Below are 23,201 nucleotides of genomic sequence, written 5' to 3'. Positions count from 1 at the left end.
CAATCTTTCCCAGCATTAGGCTCTTCTCCAGTGAATCCTTCCTTCTCATTAGGTGGCCAAAGTATTTGAGTTTTAGCTTCAGGATCTGGCCTTCTAAAGAGCAGTCAGGGTTGATCTCCTCTAGGACTGACCGGTTTGATCGCCTTGCAGTCCAAGGAACTCGCAGGAGTCTTCTCCAGCACCATAGTTCAAAGGCTTCAATTCTTTGGCGCTCGGCCTTTCTTACGGTCCAGCTTTCACTGCCATACATTGCAACTGGGAAGACCATAGCCTTGACTATACGCACTTTTGTTGACAGGGTGATGTCTCTGCTTTTTAGTGTGCTGTCTAGATTTGCCATGGCTTTCCTCCCAAGGAGCAAGCGTCTTTTAATTTAACTGTTTGCTAAGACCTTGCTAAAGTCTTGTTGTTGTTGTTGTTGCTGCTGCTGCTGCAAATTGCTGAAGATACCTTCTAGCAAAAAATCAGTTTATCTTTACGTATTTGTATTGGTTTCCTATATTTTGTATATTTTTAGAGTTTTTTCCAAGGATGCTTTGTCAGATGTAGTGAAACACTGCATAATCAATAAAAAAGCAGGATGATTTTAAAAATAAAAGCTAAAAAAAAACCCATTAAATTCGAAGTGTATTGTTAACGATTGCTGCCTTTATAGATAATAATCAATAGTCTGCAATCAATGCTACCAATGGTTGGCTTATCACCCAACTTGGTGATATACATAAGTTTTGCAAGAAGCATATAAGAGAAGCTTATCTGCATATTTAACAGAAACTTTCATTCCGATTTCTGGCCAATCTCTTTATATGAGCACTTTTATCTTTTCCCAAAAGTAAGTTTTTTTCAACATTAGAATATTACTTCTTTCCCATTGAAACAATGTTATATCATAGCTTCGGACTGATTTTCTCTTTTAGTCAGAAAAAGGGGTGCATGAAATGTTGCTGACTAATCAGACAGAAGGTGAGGATTCTGTTCAGTCTGGAATGCAACAGTGTTCCAAAAGAACAGACATATGGGTGTTAACAGTCAAACACAGAGCCTCCAAATTCATCTCAAGAAAAAAAAAGACTTTGTAAAGTTATTTCAGAACAGGTTGGGACAGAAGAGAGCAGGAGAAGCACTGGGTAGAAATATATCTCAACTGAGTGTTGGGAATGAATAATCAAAATTTTGTTCCTGCAATCTGTTTTCCTGAAAATTCAGATCGCTCCCCTGTGTTTCTGGCTTTGTTTTCACTTCATTTGATCAAAAAATTCCTATTTACAATATATTATTACTATTCTAACTACAGAATCTGATAGATTCATTCTCAGCAAAACATTTTGAAAAATCTGTTTACCATCATCACTCACTTTTCATCATTTCAGTGAAATATGCCTGTCTCTATGTCTGACTGTCTATCTAATACTGTAAGACTTGGAATAAAGTGACTGCTACTTGCATTTTTTACTGATGTATTTTTTTTAAAAAAAGGTTTATGTTGCAAATACTTAGAAGTTTGGAACATTCATTTTTTTAAAAAATCAAGTACTGTCCTTGAAATTAAATATAAACTTATTTAAAATAACAATACATTTGAATTATTATAATAATCTTTTATGACTTCTGTGAACATGATTCTTTTTTTATTAAAAAAACTGAAACAAGCAAAAGAACATGCATCTATTCTTTGATATTTCTGTCTTGAATCCTCCTCTTAAGAGTTTTATTTTTATTTTTTAGCATTTATTTCATGTGAGGGCAGAAAGCACTGCCAAAAGTCTGAAATCCTTTGTGATATCACATAACTTGTTGTTATGGGGTACAAGATGTTTCAGTCATCCTAGCTATATGAACTTGATTGCCTGGTATCACTATTCCTTTAAAATATATTACAAGAAAAAAAAATTAAGGATGGAATTATTATGTTTTATAGTATATTTTATAATAATAATAATAATATTTGTTCCATTGGATTTCTGGCAAATTTGTTAAAATAGCTGCCCACCATTATTACTTTAATGTAATGTGTGCTATTTTATTTCATACATAAAAATATTTAAAATTCCACTAGAGGGCACCCAATGCTTTATAGGCTTGGTTCTTTTTAATTATCCAAAACAGATTTTTTTCTTCTTTTCCTTGTTACTTTTAATGAGTTTTTTACATTCAGATTATCAGCATTAATTGATAATATCAGCATTAATTGACAACATTAATTGCTTTCTTCTCTTGCATAACATGGTGCTTTGCCAAAGTAACTGAAGCAGCAGTTTGGGACAAAATGTATGACATTACCACCAAAATAAGAAAAATTAGTCAGACATCCAAATGAAACAGAAAGATAGAATGGTCACCTTGTATGGATGTTGGAGGCAGCTTGGGAGCATTATCCATTCTTTCCCAGTTGTAAGTTGGCCGAGGGATGCCTTCTTCTGAATTACAATTTAGTGTGATGTCACTACCAATATTCAAAGACCCCTGAATTCTGCAGTCAGGGGCAGACGGAGGAACTGTTACAATAGAAAATGGCATGGATTATTTAGAGTAGCTTTTCTTCAACATTCTTGTCATCTTTACAAATATAGACAGTTGTGTTTTTTTTTTAAAAAGAAGATACAGTTGCTCAAGACAAATAAGGAAGCAACAGGCAAGGTAACCTGCTAAGACTTTTGTAACTACAGGTAGTTCTCAACTTATGATCACAATTGGGACCGGTATTTTAGTCACAAGGCACTGTGGTTGTAAGTGGAAGCACCGTGTGACCTGACTCAATTTTATGACTGTTTTTACAATTGTCATTAAAGCGAACCACATGGTCGTCACTTTGAAGCCTGTTTACGCAAAATATTTTTTGCCACTTTTTGCCTGAAAATGGCAAAAATTCACAAATTGCAAACATGTCACCATAGGATCCTACAACCACTCATAAATGCGAGCCGGTTGCCAAGTGCCCAAAATGCAATCATGTAATTGTAGGGTTGGTTTGGTGCTCATAACTTTGAGAATAGGTATTAAGTCACTTTTTTCAAGTCTGTTGTAATTTTCAACCTGTTAATCTTTAGCAACTGAGCTCAGTCATAATTGTAGGCTTAAGTATTTTTATTACTGTCCTCACAAGGAAGGTCCTTTCTCAGTTTCCACAATAAAGATAATATTAAAATGCTTTACTTTAAAGCTAAATTCCATTATCTTGATAAGGGTATGAGATTTAATTTTACTATCTATATAAAGATAGTACAACTATGGATAAAGTAAGTACCAAATTCTTAAAAGCATCAAACATAAACATGGTCAAGCAAGTGCTAAAAATAAACTATACGGAGTTTAAAATAGTTATAACTAACAAAAACTTTTGAAAATGTTCCACAATAAATCAAAAGTAGAGAGAATTCTTCTGTAAGTGATCTGGTCATAATAGGTTTCTGGCTCCTATAACCAGTCCTATCTTCTACTATCTCAAGATAATTTGAGTCTCTCATAATCCACCTCTCTCCCACTTATGCCAGAACCTACAAAATGTATCTTTTAAGAGAAAAAGTCGAAAGGGTCTTCTATCTCATTTTTTTCTAGAAATCAGGAAAGTGATTTCTAGAAGGTATTCAGATTCCCCCTACTTTTGTCAATTTTGTTATGCTGCAGCTCAATTCTACAGTTGCTGACATTCATTTTTTCTCATTAATCTACACTCAGTATCCCATAAAGACAAAGTGAAAACAGAATTTTAGAAATATCTGTAAAATTAAAATAAGAAAAAACTGAAATATCATATTGGCATAAGTATTCAGACCCTTTGCAACAACACTTGAAATTTAACTCTAATGCCTCCCATTTCTTTTGATCCTTGCTGACATATTTCTACACCTTGATTGAGTCAACCTGTGGTAACTTAAATTGATTGGACATGATTTAGAAAGGCACACACCTGTCCATAGAATGCCTCACAGCTGACAATGCATATTACAGCAGAGCAAAAGCTATGAGGTCAAAGGAACTGCCTGCAAAGCTGAGAGACATAATTCTCAAATGGAAGAAGTTTGGCACAACCAGGACTATTCTATGAGCTGGTCATCCAGTCAAACTGAGCAATTGGGGGAGAAGGACCAAGAACCCAATGGTCACTCTGACTGAGCTCCAGAGATCGTGTGGAGATGGGACAGAGTTTCAGAAGGACAACCATCACTGCAGCCCTCCACCGATCTGAGCTTTATGGCAATGGCTAGACAGAAGCCTCTCCTCAGTGCAAAGCATATGAAAGCCTGCTTAGAGTTTGGAAAGAAAAAAAAAGCACCTGAAGGACTTTCAGACTGTGAGGAACAAGATTCTTTGGTATGATGAAACCAAGATTGAACTGTTTGGCCTCAATTCTAAACGTTACGTCTGGAGGAAATCAGGCACTGCTCATCACCTGCCCAATATCATCCCAACAGTGAAGTATGATGGTGACAGCACCAAGCTTGGGGAGTGTTTACAGTAGTAGGAACTGGGAGACAGGTCAGGGTTGAGGGAAAGCTGAATGGAGCAAAGTACAGGGATATCCTCAATGAAATCCTTTTCCACAGCACTTAGGACTTCAGTCTGGACCGAAGGTTCACTTTCCAACCTGACAACGATCCTAAGCACACAGCCAAGAGAACACAGGAATGGCTTACAGACAACTCTGTGAATGTCCTAGAGTGGTCCAACCAGAGCCCTGACTTGAACCCTATTGAACATCTCTGGGGGGACCTGAAAATGTCTGTCTACTGACAGTCGTCACCCAACCTGACTGAGCTTGAGAGGAACAAGGGCCGAAAATCCTCCAATCCAGGTGTGCAAAGCTTGTCGGATCATACCCCAAAAGACTAGAGATTGTAATTGCTGCCATAGATGCTTCAAGAAAGTATTGAGTAAAGGGTATGAATACATATGCCAATGTGATATTTCAGTTTTTTCTTTTTAATAAATTTACAGACATTTCTGTAAATTCTGTTTTCACTGTCATTATGGGCTACTGAATATAGATTAATGAGAAAAAATGAATTTCAATAAATGTACAATCAGGCTGCAGCATAACAAAATTGACAAAAGTGAAGGGGGTCTGAATACTTTCTGAATGCACTGTATATTAAATATATACATGTTGGGTAAGGATGCTAGGAATTCTGACATTCTGGTCCCTGAGTGAATCTAAAGCAGGCATGTCAAACTCACGATGTCACGTGATGTCACACGACGTATCAGAACTTTTTCCCATTGCCGAAAATGGGATGGGTGCGGTTTCTCCGTGACGCTCCGGCCCACAGGCCGGCAGTTTGACACCCCTGATCTAAAGTATGCACACACACACACACATATTATACAACTAAGGATTAAGTTGTACATAATGCTAATATCTGATAGGTGTTCCTGGGGTGTTGGTTTCTGTAACAAAGTGTGCGTGCTTATGTTTGAACTATTTTTTCCTTGCTGCAGTCAACAAAATCACTTTCATCTAAGACAGTTGTGAATTTAAAAGGCATTTTAAGAAAAAGAAATCCAGTTGGTTTTTTTTTTTTAAGGAGAACAACATATTGGCAATAAATGTATTAGTGACAAGATGCAGGTATTTATCTTGGCAAGGATAGCGCTGATGGGTTTATCTCTGCCTTTTCCTATACAATTTTTTCCCCAGTACAGTCGTTAACTTACGACCAAATTGAGCCCAAAATTTCTGTTGCTAAGCGAGACAATTGCTAAGTGAGTTTTGCCCCATTTTACGACCTTTCTTGCCTCAATTGTTAAAGGAATCACTGCAGTTGTTAAATTAGTAACACACACACACCCTTTTGCCCCCTCACAGGACAGCGAGATTGGTTAAAGAAGTTATCTCTTCCTGCTTTTTTCCTCACAGAGAACTTCTCTAAAAAGTGCTAATTGTGTTAACAAGCTGAGCTCTATGGTCTTAATTAGTTTATAAGGACCCTCTGGCAGGTTTAGGCTCCTGAAATTTGCTAGTAATTGCACATATTGGGCAGAAAATGAATTTTTATTAACACTTATTAATCTCATATTTGTGAATGGTCCCTAACCAAGGTAGTCACTAAATGAGAAGTGGTTGTAATGAAAAAGACCTAGGCAGACGGTTGAGTTGCTAGTAGCAGTTTTGGAGAGAGACCAATTTTAATTATGACTTCTAACCCCTTTCCATTGTTGTACTGTTGTGTTATTTTAGATATGAATGAAACTGGGAAGAATCATAGAGTTAAAGTAAATTATAATTATCTAGTACTTTTGTGCAGAACTGATGGACCACTGACATGGCAGCCATTTCTGTTCCAGACTCTTGTTTACAATTAAAAATAAAATTTTCAAGTTAAATTAAAAAAAAGTTGTGCATTAGTTCACCTCCATATTTTAAATCTATCATCCATTTTAAAAAGATCATACCCAAGACATTGAGCCCAATGACTCCAATATTCCGTCCTCCTCGGTCTGGTAGATTATTCACCAAACACTGGTAAGTCCCTGTATCTGAGAGCTTGGTATTGTTGATGAAGATGGAGGCACTGGTGGTTGGCATTGTTTTTGCAAACCCCACTCGCCCATGAAACTGGGCTGCACCATCAAAAATCTGACCACCCTGGTAAATAATAACCTGAAAAAGACAAGGCACCATATCATGCAAACTAAAGGCTGGAGTAAGAAAATATTTACTCATTATGCTCTAATTACAATATCTCACCTGTACGATGGGGTTAAAAAATACATCAGAGCCTAGCATAAACCTGAGTTTTTGGATCCTCATTTTGCACATCATTTCTTCTATTTCTAGTATGGAGAATTTTTCATGCTGATTTCTTTTACTTTATTTTTTTTTTTAAAAAAATTCCATTTATATCCCGCCCTTCTCCGAAGACTCAGGGCGGCTTACAAGCTTAGCAGTAGCCTTCATTCTATGTATATGCCTGCTTATTAGGGATTTCACACACACACACCCCAAGCGGCATTATTACAAAGTCAGCTTAATTGCCCCCAACAATCTGGGTCCTCATTTTACCTACCTCGGAAGGATGGAAGGCTGAGTCAACCTTGAGCCTGGTGGGATGTGAACCTGCACTATTTGCAGGCAGCTGGTGTTACTTAAGGAGGCATTAGCCCACTGCTCCACCAAGGCTCTTGTCAATGATCACTTTTTACAAAAATGCATACAGAAAAGTAGAAAAAAATAATCAAAAAGTGTGCGCACCATTACACAAATATAATTGGGGAAATATAAATGTAAAATTGATGTTTGTATATACAGCACACAAAAAAACTGTAGAAGCCAATCTCACAAGAAATAAACAAAACCAAACTTTTTGTAATAAAAGTACATATAATGCATAATAATAACTTTTTAGCTTTATACTGTATCTTGAAATAGAAACATGCAATATTGAAAACTGTACAACTGCTCAATTCAACAAAATATTAGAAGTTAATTAAAAAGGCAAATGAAACTGCTGGCAAATTGGGCAAGCTATAAAATCCAAAGGACCACTAGATGGCAGTGGTTGGCTTCAATTTAAAAAAGAGTTTCTGTAGAAGTTTAAAATGGGATTCCAGATATTCTAAATCAAAAAATTATTTAAGGAAAAATTATTTACTATTGCACAGAGATAAGCATGAATGCCCCAAATTACTAAATTTGTATAAAGAAATAAGACAAAACTGCAGAAAAGTAAGAATCAACATTTTTATGCCCAATCCTTCCTAGATTTATTACCTATTTTTAAAGAAGTAGAATTCATTTCATATCAGATATTCCTTCTAATTTAATTCCATGGATTTCATTTTTTCCCTTGAAATTCCAAACTTAAATCTGAGGTGCTAAGCCAGGAATCAATGTTTACAAGGTGAAAAAAGCATTTCTTCCTCATGAAGATATCAATTGATCATATGAGCCAATTTGATAGCAGGTGGCAGTCCACATGCATGAGGAATATAGGGCAGCAGTTTGACAGTCTGCTGTCATGGAAAATACAGGCTAACATTCCCCAAAGTTCTATATGAGGAAGTTATATAACAATGTAAGAAGTTTTGTCATTTTTTTTAACAGTTCCAATTTGATGACAGCTTTTCCATGGATCTCCTTCCCCTGCAAAATCTAGGAACTTTTATCTAAGTGAAAAAAAGAACCCTCAATAAAATTTAAGATACTATGCTCACAAGGCACCTAGTGTGACATGCAAGAGTAGAAAACTAATAACAATAAACTTGGAAGAAACTGATTCTGGAAAAAAAATCTTATGTTTAGCTTACATATGTAATAGCACTATGTGTTTGGGAAAAGGGAATAATTCACAAAACAAATTTAATTGCTATTAATAATGGAAGTGTTCTAGAGCTCTTTGCTGTAGTTAACTGAACTTTTATAGGCATGATGCTAATTTTTAAAAGAATACCATCCTTTGTCTGTAACCATTATGGCATAGCCAAAGGCTACAGCAGGCCTGTACTTTATACAGCTTGATTGGGGTACCTGTGGTAATCCTTTCTGTGACTTCACAACCTACCTAGTGATGTCACCTGCAGCCCTCCAGCTGCTTGAGGGAGCAAGTTGTGACTCCTGACCCTGGGAAAATTGCCCTCCCCTGCTGTAAAGGCTGCTCCAGCATGGCTTCAATGGAAACAAACAAGAAACAGGATTTTATTTGGAATTCCTTCAGTTCCCCACCAGTAGCATCCATGATAGCACCTGCCTGAAGTTACAGACAGGAAAAAATCTTGTTAGGTTTTTGTAACAAAAAAAAAAGATATGGAAATAAATAAGAATAATAAAAAATATTTCCATAATTCCTTATCAGCTATGAAGTAAAATGAAAGCTGAATGAATCAGTAAACAGATTAAAAGGTTCAACAATAAAAAAGTAATGAAATACCTACATATTTTTCTAGCTTGTAATATTTTTTGCTACTTGTAATATGATGATCTAGTTACCGTGTCAGAACAGTAATAAATCACTCCGTTTTTTCCCCCTTACAAAGAGCTCTACTATGTACCACATGGCTGTAATCATAAGACCAATGATCAGGCGCTGAGCTCCAAATATGGATTTCTGCATTGTTCTGTATTCCCTCAAACTGGGAGAAATCTCGGTGCCTGTGGATTGTCTAGTTTTAAGGATTTGAAAGAGTCATTAACCCTCACTTGTATTTTTTTCATTTCCAAAATATACTGAAATTGTCTGGCAAAAAAATAAATAAAGCTTATGACCCCAAGATTCATATAAAAGCTTAAGGAAATGCAAGACTGAGAATTCCTTTTATTCATCTGATATAATGAAGAGGTAGGTCTGGTGTAGCCTTTTCCACAGTTGAAAATTTCCAGTTTGACTAGGAGAAGTGTGGCAGAAATAACCCTAAACAAAAAAGAAAGCCAAAAGGGAGCTCATCTGTTTTTTCAGTAGGACTCGGTACCTGTTCAGGTTGGTTGGCATTGGAAAGAGGCGTGACCATCCAGATGACATTAAGGTTAGTGAGTGCAGCACTAGTGGTGAAAGTACAGGGCAGGATGGCCGTCTGACCCCGAGCAACTTCAACACTCCTGGTATTCATGAAAACCTCCAAGGGACTCACGAGACCTAAAAAAAGAGAGATCAAGATAATATAGTCTATCTCCATTTTACAGTGATGTACTAATATAGTAACAAATGGGATAATCAACTTTCTGGACACACACACACACACCCACAAACACAAATTTAGATTTATTTAGATTTATTTGATGTTCTCTTGCCTCTACTCACTACTTGCAACCACCAAGCTGCCTCCTTGCCTCACTTTCCAAGACTTTCTACTACCATGAGGAATCCAAAGAAGCAGTAACATTTTTATCCTGGTGCACAGTATGCAGAGGGCAAGTGTAAGGAAAAACAAATGACTTTGCTATATGTGTATATTACAGGCCACCCAATCATCCAGAGGAAATAGATTAACTCTTTGCTAATCCGTCAGGTGAGGTGTGGAGGAAACATAGCAGTGTGGCAGTGGGAGACTTTACTACCATGACATCAACTAGGATGAAATACCATGACATCAACTAGGATGAAATTAACTCTTCAGTGAGTGGGAGATCAAAAAAGTTTTTTTACATGCCTGACAACTTTATTATACAAAAGGAAGAGGAGGGAACTAGAGGGACAGCTATTCTTACTAAGAGGGATGAAATGGCTGAGGGAGTAAACGTTGTAGTAACTTTGGGGGAGAGTAACCATGTCATAGTTGAATTCACCATAATGCAACCACAAGTAACTGAACTAAGTCTGATTAGTATTTTAGACTTTAAGAGAGTTGACTTCAACAAGATAAGAGAGAGACTAGGAAGAATCCTTAAAAGGAAAAACAGTTCAAGATTCTTGGGAAACCGTGAAAATGAGATAAATGAGTACGTAACTAAAACATAATACCAACAAATAGCTTGAATCTGTTAAGGAGGGAGTCAGGAAAACTAAGGCCCAGAATGAGATAAAGCTGGCAACTAATTCCCCCCCCCCAAAAAAAAAAAATTAAAAAGTTTCTTTCAAGATGTAAGGAACAAGAAGAAAGTTAATGAAATTATAGGTGAGCTATTTAACTAATGGGAACAGAAGGCAAGAAAGTGATAAACAGCGACAAAGCAGAACTGCTTAATTCCTTCTCTGCATCTGTTTCTAGGCAAAAGGAAGAAAAAAACCCAACATATCATAAGCAGCAATGAGGGAGACAGAACAGGTATACAAGTCAAAATAGGCAAGGAATTAGTAAGAGAATCCCTTACAAAATACAAATCACCTGTGCCAGATGGTTTACCTCCCAAGGTTCTGAAGGAGTGAGCAAACATAATCTAGGAATCACTAAATGTAATCTTTCAAAGCTCCTATACCACAGGGGAACAACTAGAAGACTGGAAAAGAGCTGATATGGTTCTCATCTACAAAAGAAGCAAACTAGATCCTGGAAATTATAGGCCAGTCAGTTTGATACCAATACCTGGGAAAATCCTGAAGATAATCAGGTGGCAGATTTGTGAGCATCTAGAAATGAACAAGGTGATTGCTAGAAACCAATATATTTTATTAAAAACAGATCATGCCAGACAAATCTTATTGCCTTCTTTGATAAAGTGACTAAATTAGTGGATTGGGGAAATGCTGTGGTCATAATATACTTGGACTTTAGCAAGGCATTTGACAAAAAGACCACAGCCTACTTCTAGATAAGGTAGAAAAATATGGAACAGACAGTACCACCACCAAATGGATTTGCAGTTGGCTGACCAACTGCATCCAGTATGTAATCCTCAATGGAACTACATTTATATGGAGTGAAGCATGTAGCTGGGCATCTGAAGGTTCTGTTTTGGGCCCAGTACTCTTCAACACTTTCATAAATGATCTAAATGAGCAAATAGGGGAACTCATCAGATTTGCAGATGACACCAAACTGGAAGGAATTACAAGATTCGTAAGAATGTCAACAGGGCCTATCCACTAAGAGGCAGTTCAGTGGCGAGAAAAGAAAGGTGCTGCACTTTGGAAGGAAAAACCAAATGTATAGGTACAGAATAGGTGGTACCTGGTTCAACAATAGTAACTGTGAGAGAGACCTAAGTGTCCTAGTGGACCACCACAGCAGTGAGCAGTGAGGCAGCAGCGTGCTGCAGCTGCCAAAAGAACCAATGCAGCCCTAGGCCGCATCAACAGAAGAATAGCATCTGGAGCACAAGAAGTGATAGTACCACTTTATAGTGCTTTAGTGAGGCCACACTTTATAGTGCTTTAGTGAGGCCACACTTGGAATATTGCATCCAGTTCTGGTAACAAGAATATAAAAAAGATGTTGAGACCCTAGAAAGTGTGCAGAGAAGAACAACAAAGCTGATAAGGAGTCTGGAGGTTAAAGAGTAAAATGAACAGTTGAGAGAGCCAGGTATGTCTAGCCCAGGGGTCAGAAACCTGAAACAGTGAAAGAGCCACTCGGAACCGGTTCCCTCACAAAAGGAAAAACTGGGAGCCGCAAAAATGTGTGCACATGCGCATACATGCGCGCATGCGCAGAACAGGGTTTGACTGAAGAGTGGAGCAAGGCGAGATATGCACCTACCCTGCATATTTGAATTGATTGGTTGAACCTTTTTAGTCCCACTTTTTTTTTTTTTTGGACTGCACATGGCAGAGGACTGGGAGCCGCAGGAGACGGCTGAAAGAGCCGCATGCGGCTCCGGAGCCGCGGGTTGCAGACCTGTGGTCTAGCCTTTCAAAGAGAAGAATTAGGGGTGACATGATAGTTGTCTTCCAATACATGAGGGGCTGTCACAGAGAAGAGGGCATCGGCATACTCTCCAAAGTAACAAGGACAGGAGAAGAAGTAATGGATGGAAGCTTGTTAAAGAAAGGTCCAACCTAGAACTAAGGAGAAATTTCCTGACACTGAGAACAATTAATCAATGGAATAGCTTGCCTGTTAAAAGTTGTGGGTGCTCCATTGCTGGAGATTGATTGATTGATTGATTTGATTTGATTTATATACCGCCCTTCTCCCGAGGGACTCAGGGCGGTGTACAGGGCAATTAAAATATAACATACAAAAGTTAAAAATAGATTAAATTAAATTTAGCCCCAAACAAAATAAATTATGAAATTTAAAACCCCAATCCCTCAGTCCAGGCCGGCAAGCTCGAATAACCAGGTTTTCAGGTCACGGCGAAAAGAGCGAAGGTCAGGAGCCATCCAGAGCTCCACAGGCAGCTGATTCCAGAGGGCAGGCACGCCCACAGAGAATGCTCTCCCCCTGGGGGCCGCCAGCTGGCACTCCCTGACCGACGGCACCCTGAGGAGGCCCTCCCTGTGGGAGCGCACAGGGCGATGGGAAGTTGACGCCAGCAGCAGGTGCTCCCGAAAATAATCCGGACCCATGCCATTTAGGGCTTTATAGGTCATCACCAGCACCTTGAATCTCACCCGGAGGACAACTGGGAGCCAATGCAGCTCGCGGAGAAGAGGTGTTACATGGGAGTATCGGGAGACCCCCATCACAACTCGCGCGGCCGCATTCTGCACCAGCTGAAGCCTGGTTATTTTCAAGAATAACTTGGACAACAATTTGATCAGGATGATATAAGGCCTCCCACCTTGAGCTAGAAGATCTCCAAGGTTCCTTACAATCCTCTGATTCTATGTTCTATAATCGAAGTCCAACTCCTTGCAGGGTGACAGTAGGAAAGGCATCCAAACAGTTTTTGACAAGAGATTTGGTAAAGAGAACAGGAGCATAGGCTATGTTTATAAGTTTATAGCTTGGGATAGGATTCCTTTAATTAAACTAACATAGCATATACAGAGAGTGGCATTCAAAGCCAAGGTAAAGTGGAAAAAAGTGATTGTTTAAAGAGGCCACATGTTCTTTATCTTACATGTGCTAATCATACACGCTGTACAAGTTCCCACCTGTGAGACTAGAAACAAATGAATGCATTTACACTCATTCATTCTTATTTATATATTTAACATTCTTATATATTTAACATATTCTGTCCTACACAATGCAAAACTCTCTTGAAATATCTACCACACAATCTAAAAACCTGACAGTCGTAAATATGAACAGTAAATAATATTAAACAACTGTGTAACACCATAAAAATAGAAATAAAAAATAAAGTTGGTAGCGCCCTATTCCAGGGGTCTTCAAACTTGGCCCTTTTATGACTTGTGGACTTCAACTCCCAGAATTCCTCAGCCAGGCATGCTGGCTGAGGAATTCTGGGAGTTGAAGTCCACAAGTCATAAAGGGGCCAACTTTGAAGATCCCTGTCCTGTTCCATAACTGTTTACTTAAATCAAAATACTATTTTGGTTTTAGAATTGTTTACAAAAACTGCAGCTACAGAATCCTAAAGACACCCAGAAAAAACATGCTTTCTAAAACAGACCAATATGAATACTTATTCCATAAATAAATAAATAAATAAACATCCAATAATTTCTTTCCAATGATATTGCTTTTAACTTGCAGCCTTGGGTGTGGAAGAGCAGTTTGAATGCTTTTTCCTTTCAAATAAATTCCTGCCTAAATAAAACTAGCATTTCAGGGCAGATCTTCAGCTCAGACGCTAGATAATTGTTCCGTTACACAAAATGTATATTTATTGACTTCCAAAGCAAAGTATATGCATCTAATCACTTGTTTATTAAAGGAAAAGCCATATATTACTGCACATTAAAGGCAAATCTTATTTGGAATGTTTGGGGTGTGTGTGTGTAGATGAAATCTCTAGTGTAGTTAATTTCTTTCTCCTTTGGCCTTGCTCACAGTGTATAGTTTGGTTTATTGGAAAAAGAATCTAAATCTTGCTATACTTTATTTATATTTAAGTCTGTAGCTTAGCTGTGGTTTGGATATATGCAATTTCCTTTGTAGAGGATTGATTTTTGCATGATTTTGCAATCTTGATGACCTTAATTATTCTATAGGCATCCTTTATATGCCAAAAGAGCCTTGACTGAGGAAAACTTTTTATAATCATGTTTGCCCTTTCTCTCTCACTCTTTCAGAAGTGGGAGAAGTACAAAGCCAAGTGCTGATTTACAGTGATAACAAAAAGCAGTTTAGAAGGATGACCTTACCACAGTCTGTGCAAGACTCTCATTTTGTTTTGTTTTTTAACTTTCCCTCCTGGATTTTGAGGCAGCCAAATTAGCTGAACCAAGCCTGTGCTCCAGCTGCAAAAGAAGCACTCCACACCCAGATTGTGGTTTTATCACGAGAAAACACTCATTGGAGAATTAGATGAGAACTGGGCTGATCAAAGACAATAACGACAGAGGCAAGTTGGAGAATGCGTGGGGCCAGAGCCAGTTTTGAGAGGGTGACTGGAGGTGGAATATGACAGGAGTTGTTTCAGAAGACAAGTGGCTGAGAACTACTGTGAACAGATCAAAGACACAAAAAGAGCTGTGAACACCAACAGGCACACATGCTTACATGGCAACACCTACAGCCAGCCTATGCTGGTAATAAACCTACCCCAACCCAGGAACTAAGAGATGTCAAAATCCCAGCAGCAGTTCAGGTCAGAGCATCTCAAGACTGTGATTGAAGTGGGGTGATATACGTAAAATGCAGGTAGAGTTCATTTGCATCATCACAGCTATCATCTTGACCTTTCTTGGCCATACCCTGTGAATAACCCTGAGAGGCAATGATTACCGGATCCCAAAGCCTCATAAATGCCAATCAGCAACCAAAGAAATCTAGTCTGGGGTAGCTAAATATTAGCTAGAACTCAGACCGAGGAGAAAACTACCGGTATCTCTGCATTCCATAGTTGGAAGAGTGGCCAAGGATGGAGTGAGATAAGGCCTGATAATTGTTAGCACAGTTTGAACAATTCAACCCTGAGTATAAAGAAAATGGGGGAGAGTACAAGAAGTGTATAGAAAACCATAAAACCATAAAAAGCTACAAGCATGGTAAGAATCCCATATAATGTATGTGATAGACTACCCCAATCTTTCTATCACATACAGAAACATATGGAAAAAAACTTCTAGTCCCACCTCTTACATATTTACATGTATCTCCCTTATTAATGCCCAGAAACAATTCTATCATCATCATCCTTGCATTTGTATTGAAATGAAACAGAAACCAGCATTTCCATGTTCCTTTCAGTGAAAATAGTTTAAGGCAGCATATGTAGGACATGATCAACAAACTTTGTGCAACCACGACAGAAAGTATGACATTTATAACTTATGGTAAGGCCCACAGATGAATTCTAGGAGCCAAAGAACATGGCAATGTGTAGATTAGAAATATTAGTAATAACACGTGTAATAAAAATATTAAAACTGAACATTACATTATGATGCTTGCTCATTGGATTGACCCTCTGTTGTTTTTCCACAAAAGCATCAAGTCTTGTATTATCCTGGGCACCACTGCTTCGTGAAATTCAGTCTTGGAAACAGACCAGCTTGCTGTATGTACACTCAGAATTCTACTCACTTATATTAGCAACAGGGGAGCAATTTTGTAATGAGCCAAGACGGCTAGCTGCTAACAGCCTAACCAAAGTGGAATACTTTTTGTGCAATTCTCCAGTTGTTGGTTGTTGTTTTTTTTTTTTACATTCTGGCCTTGATGTATTGGGAAGCAATGTTAATAATAAATGCTTTGATTCAATTTCTTCTTTGCATAGATTCATAGAACTTAAACTACTTTATAGCCATTTCTTATATACAGCTTTAGTATTATATGCACATTTTAGTTGGATTTCTCTATGACTCCATTAAGTATGGAATTCTTGTTACAATACCAATTTGCTGCCTGCTAGTGATTAAACACCAATATGATTCGTGCCTTGAACAAACAGACTAGAAAGTCAAGGGTGTCTAATGATACTTCCTTATTATGTTCTACTTTCCACAGTAGAGTACAGGGTTAACTTGTCATAATAACAATCAGAACCTTGACAATTCTAGTATATCAAAGTTGCTATGCTGTTTTTCAAAGAATACGGTCTATGTTTTCAGAGTATGAAGGATACCAATGTTTCCCTTATTTTGTCCTCTTATCAAACTCAAAATAATTCTCTTTATGGGATTTCTTATTAATGTATACCCATGGTCAAACTGTCTTTGATCAACGTAACATAGGGCTCTTGATCTTAGCTTATCTGATGCAAGAAACCAGTAATTTACTGTAACCTACTAGCTTTGGAAAATATAATGAATATTTGGATCCTTTTCAGTTGTTGGCATTTTTAGGGTGAGTTTTTCATCACACTTTGACTTGGAAATATTCCCATAGCCTTTTATAAAGTACAAAGCCAAAAATAAAAATAAAATAAAAACAAACAAAAATATTGACATTCTTTGGCATCAATACATGCTGAAATACTATGTAATGATTTCAGATTAATCATGATTAAATTACTGAATTTAGTCAAATTGTTCGGACTAAAAGTTTGGGAAAAGTTATGTCAGAAGCAGGATGAATCCATTTCTAGGGTGTCTTAATTTCAAAAAGACAATATAGTCTGTCAAAATCCATTCATAACCAATCATAACGAATCCCTTGAACTGCACCTGGAATCAAACTGGCAAGAGGGTGCAGTTTGTGGACCAGCAGTGTAACATGGCCCATGGTAGGGGCCCCAAAGACTACTCATGCTATCTATTGCATTCTGTACTAGTTGAAGATTCCAAATGCACTTCAGGGGTAGCCCCATGGAGAGGACATTGCAACAGTCCCGATGAGAAATAACTGGGCCTTGAGTGATTAAGTGCAGAGAATGCTAATGCAGGAGAAGAGTGCACAACTTGAAGCTGTGCAAAGAATCTCCTAGCTGTGCCAGCCACCTGCTCTTTGAGCAGGAGTGGGGAGTCTAGGAGAGATTAGATTAGTTCTAAATCACCCTTTCTGATATTAACTTCTGCAGCTGGAGAAAAACAGGGCAGGTAGATAGGGCAGGATGAACTGGAAGATGACTGCAGTAGAAATGTAGCACATTTCCATTAAAAATGAGTCTTGAGGCAGCTTACAAAAATAAGAATTAAAACAATATAGTGATAAGAATTAAAATTAAATTAAAAGGAATTAAAAATACAAATAAAATAATAAATACAAGAAAAAGAGAATGAAAATGTACCTCAGCAGTGAGGGCAGCTTACAGACCAAACGCCTTGTAGAAAAAATAAAGGGTCTTGCTTGTGGCAATAGTATAATAAAAGGTGGGCTCACCTAATCTCTCTTGGCAGGAATTCCGTAAGCACAGGTACAGTTACCAAGGAGACTTTCTATTTCACCTGAACTGTGTCTATGAATGTGGCAGGAGACAGGGATGGTTCAATTCATCTTAAATCTGGGCAAGATTAGATTCTTCTTGTATTCTTTCAAGTTTTTATTACATCGACATTACTATACTACTCAACATGCTTATTTCCCATTGGACAGGTACTTCTCCATTAAGTATTTTTAAAACTTTTTTTTTGCATTTGCAAAGCTTGAGATTCCCCTAAGCCTAGTAATCCTTCTCTCTAGTTTCTCAGTGACCCTGTTTTTGCTATATATTTTCATTTAAAATACCTTTGTTCAGATATTGATTTAGTACGGAAGCAAGAAAGCTAACATAAGCATCTTTAGAACTGGGAAAGGGAGTCTAACAAGACAACAGAAAATAAAGCATGCTGTTTTCTTTACCATCTCATAGTAAATGCCTACACGCCAAGCAACACTCTAAATAAGCAGACAGACGTAATTATTGTGGCCCAGAACTACCTGGGCCTGAGAGGTTCTTAGGTGTCCGCAACCACTGTTCCAACAATTGTATTGGCAGACACATTCATCACCCGTACATCTGTACTATTTCCCACCTGACCCTGATACAGCTGATAGCGTATGTCTGAGCCTGGCAGAAATAAAACAGAACTGCCAGATTATCAAAGCCCCTTTGATTCATGCTGAGCTCTGAACTCCCTGTTGCCTTTGTGAGTAATGATAAGACAGTGTAGTCCCTCTCTCCCACAGCAGAATGGAGTATCTCTACTGTCACTGGGAGGAGAGTTCACCACTGTTTCCAGAGATAACTGAAAGCATATCTACCTTCCACTCTGTGCCAAGTTCCACTGATACAGAAGAGGAGAAACTCAGTGTGTAAGGTGATAAGTATAGCTTAAAATAGTTGGAGCAATAAATTAGGTTTCTTGGAGTTTCTCTGATCTGTTAGAAAGGTTACTTTGCTCTTTTTATTTGGCTCTTGTTGAATAATTAATTGTTCGCTTAAATGGAATACAGTGAATGTGGATATTGGTTAGGCCAGGGGTCCCCGAACCCTGGTCCGTGGACCGGTACCGGGCCGAGGCATGCAAACTGGTCCGCGCAAACAAGCAAAGCCCCATCTGCCGGATGCAGGTAGCACACAAAACCACGCCGTCTCCAGTCTGTGGGAAAACCTCTCGCCACGTAACCGTTCCCTGGTGCCCAAAAGTTTGGGGACCTCTGTCTTAGGCCAGTCATGACATAGTATGTGCATATCAGGCTGTGGAAATAGTCCTGATATCTTTCTGTGCTTCCTTTTCTCATTAGCACTTGCCTACCTGTATAAAAGTTTAGCATACTTAAATCTTTAACTGTAGAGTATCTATAATTTTTTTAAGCTTTGTGTTTCTAGATCAAAGGTTATTGTCACATTACAGAATATGGTATCTAACACAAAAACAAGTGCAGTTCAAATTCAGGGGAGAAACAACAGGAAATGAAACATATAGAGCAGGAATATAGTAGGCAGTGGGGGGGGGGGAAGCACCTATTTCCCTTAATGCTTCTCTCTCAAAATTGCTCCCATTTGGTGTTGTAAATGAATGGCAGCAACAGAATAACAATATATGCATTTCCCAATAATGCCCAGGTAACTTCTTGAAAACCTGACCTCCCCTTAAAAATGATAAAAGGAAAGCTATGTGATAGAAAATTCTAACAATATATTGTTATATTTTATTATGTGCCATCAAGTTGTTTTTTATTCGAATTAGCCACATATAGAATTATCGTGAAAGAGTCAAGTTTCAAAAAACAACAGGGTTTAATTATATGTGCAATTATTTCTGACTACACATGTATACACCTGGTCTTTATATCCTTTCCTTTTTGTTTCCACCTTCATTCTCTTGTTAATTGCCATCTCAATCCAAGGCAAGGAAACTGTAAATTTAAGAAGCTGTTGTGTTCACCTTGGTCCAATAAACCAATAGCTAGGCTTTTGGAAGTAGTACTTCCATAAAATCTAGAGAGCTTTAGATTCCTGTAGCCTAGGATAAAAAAGAATGTTTTAAAAACAAACCCATATATCTAGAAGAAAACCAAGAATGCAATTTTGATAAAAATAAATGACTACTTGCCCAATTCAATTAAAATTTCTTGTTGCATCACCTGAGATTCCTGTTTTTCTTCTATGTCCCTATCTTCCTTCCCTAATGCTTGCATTTTGAGGAACAAAGTACAATTTTGAAGTTGTTTTATACTATTAGCAAGTCTATAAATATAAAAACAAACTACACTGACAGGAATAAAAATAGCATGTAGATTGATGTTAACTTACATAATACTAATCAATCCTTATTAATTTCAGTGACACCCATTAATCTCCTTTGTATATGCTACTGTACAATTGGATATATTGCAGGAGATTTAATGTTGTTCTTTTGATGCATCTAAAATCCAAGTCCAGAAAATGAGCATTTTTTCTAAAGAGTTAGACCTTGAGGTCTCTGCACTTTCATTTGATTGCAGAGGAATTTTGTAACAACTGTACGGATAAGGCTCAGTGATTCTTTTCATGCTTTGATGAATAAAGAAAGGCTGTTAAGTAAAACAAGGAACACTTTCCTAAATCACAGTACGTTCTCCCACTGTTTCTTCTGCTTAATGAAGAATTTAGCTCTAATTCAAATGTACAATTCATGTTGCTATTTGTGATTGCAGACAATGGCAGTCCATCCAACTCTGAATTGTTAGCAAAACAAGCCAAATTTCTGGCTTTCATGTAATGCTAAACAAGAAATAATCAGATTGAGTTTATCTAAAATGGAAGAGATTAAGCAAAATGTATCAAAATATTAATTGGTTTTGGATTATCTAATCTTTTTCATCTTGGCCATATAACCTATTTGGCCAAGCATGTTTATTAATGGCTTGTGTATGGATAAACCCATTACTGAACATCAGGTCCCAGCATTCCTCATTACAATCCATTAACTGGAAGTTTACGAAACTTCCAGTTTACACATTCAGGCTATTATATAGAATAATTTATTTGTAGAGTAGAGAGGTGACTTTGAAAGTAATCTAATCCCAAAGTAGATTCAGTACAGGATCTACTAGGACATTCTTAGCAGATGATTATCCAGTATGATCTAGAAAAGGAGAAACCTCATAATGTGACAGCCTAGTCTACTGGATAAAAACTCATTGTGCTGCCACCACTCATGATGCTGTACTAGGATCCACCCTTTCTGGGTTGGACTTCCTTCTTCTCCTTGTTCCCTTGTGTTCCATCCTCCATTGTAACATCTGAACACAAGCCATGTGGACAGTAATCCTGTTACTGTCTTTCGATCTTAAAGTACCGTCCAGTCTTCACCTGACCACACCTTCTCTGCTGTAACCTTCTTCTACATGCAAAATAAAGGTATTTGTGTTCAGATGTTACAATGGAGGATGGAACACAAGGGAACAAGGAGATGAAGGAAGTCCAACCCAGAAAGGGTGGATCCTAGTACAGCATCATGAGCAGGATAGGAAATACATCACAAAAGGGGAAGGTACTGGTAGACCCAATTAGCATATTATAATTTCCCAAGAACAGCCATGTGGTGGCAGCACACTCATACAGTCAGGAAATTTCTCCTGATGTCTAGCTTTAATCACTTTCCTTCTAGTTATGATTTACTGGTTCTGGTCCTGCCCTTTGGGGCAATAGAAAATATTTTTTTTCTTTTTCTTTCTCCAATCTACTAAATTATCAAACAAGAAAATAAAATTTTCTACCAAAAGAAAATAAAATTTATCTGGTACAATTTGTGATCAACCCAAAGTGGTTCCTGTTAATTCCACCTTCCCAAGTGTTTCCCAACATGCTACTTAACCAGCCATTTGAAGATCTTGCTCAGTATGGACATCAGGCCGACATCCATAGTTTCCTAGGATCTCCTTCTTCCCCACTTTGAAGATGTCATTTGCATTCTTCCATTTTCTTGGGATCTCACTAAAAAGTTCTCAAAGATTACTAACAGAGGGTCTCTGGTTATCTCTTTCTTCATGTAATCAATTTAGCCCAGGAAATATGAATTCATTTTATTTAACTAAGTTCTCTCATCTTCTTGTCTACTCTAAGATGCAGTTCCCTCCTTCTCCCAGTGGCATAAACACGACCAGTAAGAGATAAATTTCCCTTCTGAGTAAATAAAGGTGTAAAATAAGAATTATGAAATTCTGCTTTCTCATCATTGCCTACTACAGTTCACTTTTTTGTTTAAATAAAGTAGGTCTGCTCCTTTTACAGTAAATAATATACAATTATATAATTATTTACTGTAAATAATAAATAATATTCCAGTAAAGGTATATTTAAAGGCTTTCCCCTGTGTAGGCATGTCCGACTGTAGGGAACGGTGCTCATCTCTTTCTTAGCCGAGGGAGCCAGTGTTGTCCATAGATACTTCCATGGTCATGTGACCATCATGACCACACATCGAGGAACACAGAACACTGTTACCTTCCCATCAAAGTGGTACCTATTTATCTATTTCCAGCTGCATGCTTTCAAACTGCTAGGTTAGCCCCTACTGTTCCAGTGTTGTTGCCAATTATGTTGCAATTGTATTGTATTTATCTTCCTGCATTAAGATCTCCTATATTCTTTGCACTGCTGTAAAAAGCATTTATGGTTGAAGTGCCACAAACCTATTGGAATGTCCTGCAGGGTCCATCCTAGCCTATTGTTTTCTGATTTCTTGGCCAGTCCTTTATTGGTTTTTGCCCTCATATGGTTTTTGCTTTACTGATAAAAACGCCTGCCAAAAAGTTCCTTCCTAATTTTTTTAAACTTTTTATTTTATTTTAGGAAAATTACATCATTTAATAGCCAAAACCATCCTGTTTTCCACCCAGGAACTCTTCATAAAGGTACCAACCAATTATTATAAATTCAAATCCTTCTCAACTACATCATTTTGATAGCCACTTTGGTGATCCCCAGGGACATGGTTGTGTCATGCGGATGTGAGGAGAGGATCATTGTCAATGAATTTTAAGAATCTTGTTAACCTCTGTATCATGTCCTATACATACCAAGAAGATAATACACCTTATTACACTACCATCACATGCCTCTTCTTTCTTCAGAGTGCTCTTCAATTCATGGGGATTTGAAACTCTTAAACAAAGTTCTATGCACAAGTTTGCCCAGGAGATTCTCAATTGTACTGGCTCCTCAGTTTCACTGGCAGTGAATATCTCCTTAAGTTCTTGCTTTTTGTATCACTTTCTTCCAATTTTAGTGTCTGCCAAGGGTTTTTGTTCTCTTCTCTTCACATATGCCCCTTCTGGATTGTGTCCCCTCCAGGAACTGCTTGTCTTCTCTGATATATTTTAATTTTAATATAGAAACTTTTTAACTCTCTTCAATGTTGCCTCCAATCAGAATACAAGCTTGTACATGCAAGCTGGTATAGTTT

At 37.7% G+C, this 23,201-nt stretch overlaps 1 protein-coding gene across 1 annotated transcript in view; it reads right to left on the bottom strand.

Annotated features, from left to right (window-relative positions):
- The window catches only part of IGSF11 (immunoglobulin superfamily member 11), a 176,541-nt gene that overhangs the window by 10,824 nt on the left and 142,516 nt on the right, over nucleotides 1-23,201 (bottom strand). Inside the window, exons 2-4 of the mRNA XM_083361897.1 lie at nucleotides 9,403-9,566; nucleotides 6,391-6,598; nucleotides 2,340-2,495 (exon numbers count right to left, since the gene is read on the bottom strand). Of these exons, the coding sequence (XP_083218023.1) occupies nucleotides 2,340-2,495; nucleotides 6,391-6,598; nucleotides 9,403-9,566 (528 nt within the window). The remainder of the gene's footprint in view (nucleotides 1-2,339; nucleotides 2,496-6,390; nucleotides 6,599-9,402; nucleotides 9,567-23,201) is intronic.

Source organism: Vipera ursinii (assembly GCF_947247035.1).
Source record: "Vipera ursinii genome assembly, chromosome: 4".
In the NCBI taxonomy this organism is placed as follows: Eukaryota; Metazoa; Chordata; class Lepidosauria; order Squamata; family Viperidae; genus Vipera; species Vipera ursinii.
This window is presented reverse-complemented; position numbering and strand designations above follow the sequence as displayed.